General features: G+C 49.0%; 1 protein-coding gene across 1 annotated transcript in view; it reads left to right on the top strand.

Moving 5' to 3' along the window:
• LOC104281068 (tetraspanin-15-like) overlaps positions 1-3,685 on the top strand; it is a gene marked incomplete at both ends in the record, with an annotated part of 13,313 nt that overhangs the window by 9,080 nt on the left and 548 nt on the right. Inside the window, one exon of the mRNA XM_009878932.1 lies at positions 3,185-3,238. Coding sequence (XP_009877234.1) covers positions 3,185-3,238 — 54 coding nt within the window. The remainder of the gene's footprint in view (positions 1-3,184; positions 3,239-3,685) is intronic.

Genomic DNA, 3,685 nt, shown 5'->3' with positions numbered 1-3,685 from the left:
TGCCTGGGGAGGGGGTTGAGTCGCCATCCCTGGATGTGTTCAGGTGTTGCTTAGATGTGGTGTTGGGTGATGTGATTTAGGGGTGACCTTGTAGTGTACGGTCAATGGTTGGACTTGATGATCCCAAGAGTCTTTTCCAACCTGAATTGTTCTATGATTCTGTGATTCTATGAAACCCGTTCTTGGGGAGGGCAGTAAGCAGGCAGATGGATGTAGCCTCATTCCTCGGAGATTTGATTTTTGGCACAGTGGGGCAGTAGTACATGGAATGGATTAAGAGAGCCAGCTCCCTTGTGTTTTCTGCTGTCTGGGACATAAAACAAGAGAGTGAATCCTCCGGAATTACATTCACCGTAAGCTCCAGCACTTCCACGTGCAGCTATTTGCTGAAATTGCAGAACTGTCCTGGGGGTTTTCCCTGAGGGCTGTGAAGGTGGGGGAAGCACCTCTGCACCTCAGGCTGAAGAAGACACCTGCTCTGGACGTACCCGGTTGGGTCTCAGCGACGTGTGAGCCCCACTGCAAACCCTTCCCACCAAATTCTCTTACTCGAGGGGCTGAAGAGAAGATCTCATGTTGGCCTTGCAGCTGGAGGGGATAACCAGGGACCACCCAGGCACGTGTGTGAGTTCTGCGCCAGGTAGAGAACTGGTTTTATTAACCAGTTATAAATCCGCTGGTTTGCAGGACAAGGAATCCTTCTCTTCTTGTATTCTTCTTCTCTGTTTGTGCCGCCATGAATCAAAGATGGAGAGCGAAGCATCCTTTTGTCTCAGAGGACTTCTGAGGTTTAAGTAGAGGGTACCAGAAGAGCTCGTTTGGAAGCGAAATATTGCGGAAGGAACCCAAGATGCCGACGGAAACCAGCTTGTCTGAAGGAAGGAGCGTGAAACATGGGTTAGGGGGTGGATTTCCATGTGTTTTCAACTTGGCATTAGGTACAGCCATAAAACTCTCCTGTTTTCCGAGAAAAAACTTCTTCTGTCCTAAGTCCCTCTGAGAGCTTTGTTTTTCATCCCCTTGGGGCATCTTCCAGGGCGGGCTGAGCGGCAGTCGGGAGAGCGGACGTCCTCCAACAGTGCTCTGGCTCTTGTTGAAGAGTCTCATCTCCGAGGTCAGTCTTCCTGGGAAGTAAAAAAGGGCAAAGATGTACCTGCTTGAGGATGTGAGACTGGATCCTCATCTCAAAGTGCTTTCCTAAACGTTTTTTGAAGGTTCTTGTGTCTTGTCCCTGGAAGCCGCAGCGCAGCCGTGCCTCTGCCAAGCGCGGTGGCTCCGAACCCCTCGAGAAGCGTCACCGCCGACATTTGGCACTGACTCTGGGGAGAAAAGCAGTTGGTTCACTAAAAAGCGCAAGGATTGCAGCCTTCCGCCCTCGGTGGGTTTTAAAGTCTGCGTGCGTTGCTCTTTTGTGATCCCTGAAGGCATCAGAACGCTTTCTGGAAGAATAAAGGCTTCTGCCTGGTTTTATGTTGGAAATTTCAATTCAGCTCTGACCTTCTTTCCCACACAAGACCTTGACAAAAGTCGATCGAGGCTAAAACGCCGCTTTTCTCTCTTCCCTGCCTCTCCCAAACACAAAGTGTTGAGGGAATTGCTCAAAGAAGCGGGCAGGACTGGTGGCGATTGATAAATCCTTGGTTATTTGATGTGAGAAGGGGAAAAAAGGGTGATGCGTCTGTGCTGTGGCCAGATGGGTCCAAACGAGGATAAAAAGCAACGATGTTTCATGGGCAAGGCTCCCGTGTTGTCCACAAAATTGAGCCTGTAAAGCAAGGATGACCGAAAGCTGTCAAGAAAAGTGGTTTATTTTGTTAACGCGACCCAAATAGATGGGTCTTGGGTTCTCTACAGGTTCCTTTATGCCACTATAGGTGACGGCATTTACCGTGGGGAGGATTTGCAATGCTCTAGTGCTGAAGAACTCTTAATGCCGCAACGACTTCACTCTCGTGGTCCCAACCCTGGCTTGAAACCTCTCTCAGCGATGCTGGTGGGTTCCCCTCGAGTCTTTCATATGCCCGGGCACCAATTAGCGACACCCGGTTTGTAAACGGCGTCTTGAAATGGTGAGAGGTGGGATTTTTGATAGCGCTGTGAGTGACATGGTAGGTACGGGAGCTCTGGAAGAATTTCCCTGCCCATTACGGGAGGAACAAGTTGGGGGGTTTTCAGCTGGAATCTGCCCGGAGCCACACGTTTCTCATCTGCTCCGTGGGTCTTGCAGGAAAGCGTAATTACCTCTAAATGCGCACATTTCTCTCTCTCATCTCCGTGCCTTGGGATGTTTTTTGTTTTGTTTATACTGCTCATCAAAGCCATGTCTCCGAGAACAGCATCACTTCAGTGCGTTGTTATTTTACGGGTGCGAGGCTCCTTTAGAAATACGTGGTGTTATGGGAGCTGCTGTTTGATCCATGAGAGAAGCCGAAAAGAAACCCATCAGAAGATCAATCCCAAGAAATGCCAAGTGCCCAGCTGGCTCAGGATGTGCCGGAGCTACTCTCCGACTTTGCTTTTTTGGGAGGAATGAGCAAAAATCAGCTTCATAACCCAAAACATCCCGCTCTGCATCCTGACAGAAGCTGAGGAATTAGATTTGATTTTATTTTATAAAGGTCCTGGATAGTGGCGTTTGGCTGGGATTTCTCTCCTGAGCTGTAGGTCTTGAACTATTTTTGCTGGCCAACAAAGATCTAAGGCTTGGGAATGTCCTTAACGTTTCTCTTCAAGGTGGTGGAATACTCTGGGGAAATCCCCCTTGGTTTCTGGAGAAATACATTTAATCCCTGTGAAATTCCCTTTATTATGAAGGTGAGGTGTGACTGAAGGTGTTAGAAAAAGTGATTGGAATGAACCAAGGAGAAAATCAAGGGAACATTTTGAAAGAGCTCCTTTGCTCAGTGCTGGAGGTTTTCCCAGCCCAAATCACTGCCAAAGTTCTGGGAGGGCACTTGAGCATCCTCCAAACCAGCAGAAAACTGAGACACCTTTAAAAACCCCGACACCTCCAACGGTGCGTTGGGGCAAAAGAGCCTGCGGTAACAAAGCGGGATTTGAGGGGAGCTGCTTGCCTTGTGCTGGGCCTGAGCTCTTCTACTTCTTATTTTTTATTCTTCTCTCTCATATTTCACTTTTTTGGCTTCCTCCAAGCTAAGTCTGTTCACCAGTTCTGTATTCACAGGTTCCCGGAGAAGTCGTTAACACGCTGTGTGGCTACCGGACGCTCGATAAAGAGGTAATGTTGGCTTTTTCTTCCTTTCTGTCCATATGAGATTTGCTGCTCCTCCCCTCAAATGAACCGATTCTCTACAGGGAAGCCCTTCCCCACCGAGGCTGGCTGTTACTGCAGCTGTATAGAAATTCATTTTTCTTCTTTTCCCTGGTGTCCCAGGGCATTGCTCAGGCTCGCTGAGCACGGACAGGCTCGTGATGTGGTTGGGGTAGTCTCTGTAGGATTTGGCGTGGCCGTTCTGGATCAGCCCTGGGAAACGCTGGTCCTGAGTTGGGTTTTGAGGCTTGGCAGTGGAGAAGCTAATTTCATAGAATCGTAAAACAATTCAGGTTGTAAAAGACCCTTGGGATCATCGAGTCCAACCATTGACCCTATGCCACAGGGTCACCCCTAAACCATCTCACCCAACACCACATCTAAGTGACACTTGAACACATCCAGGGATGGTGA

This window comes from Apaloderma vittatum, unplaced genomic scaffold (assembly GCF_000703405.1).
Source record: "Apaloderma vittatum isolate BGI_N311 unplaced genomic scaffold, ASM70340v1 scaffold12061, whole genome shotgun sequence".
Lineage (NCBI taxonomy): Eukaryota > Metazoa > Chordata > Aves > Trogoniformes > Trogonidae > Apaloderma > Apaloderma vittatum.
Note: the sequence above shows the minus strand (reverse complement) of the source record. Positions and strands in the feature narration are given on the sequence as shown.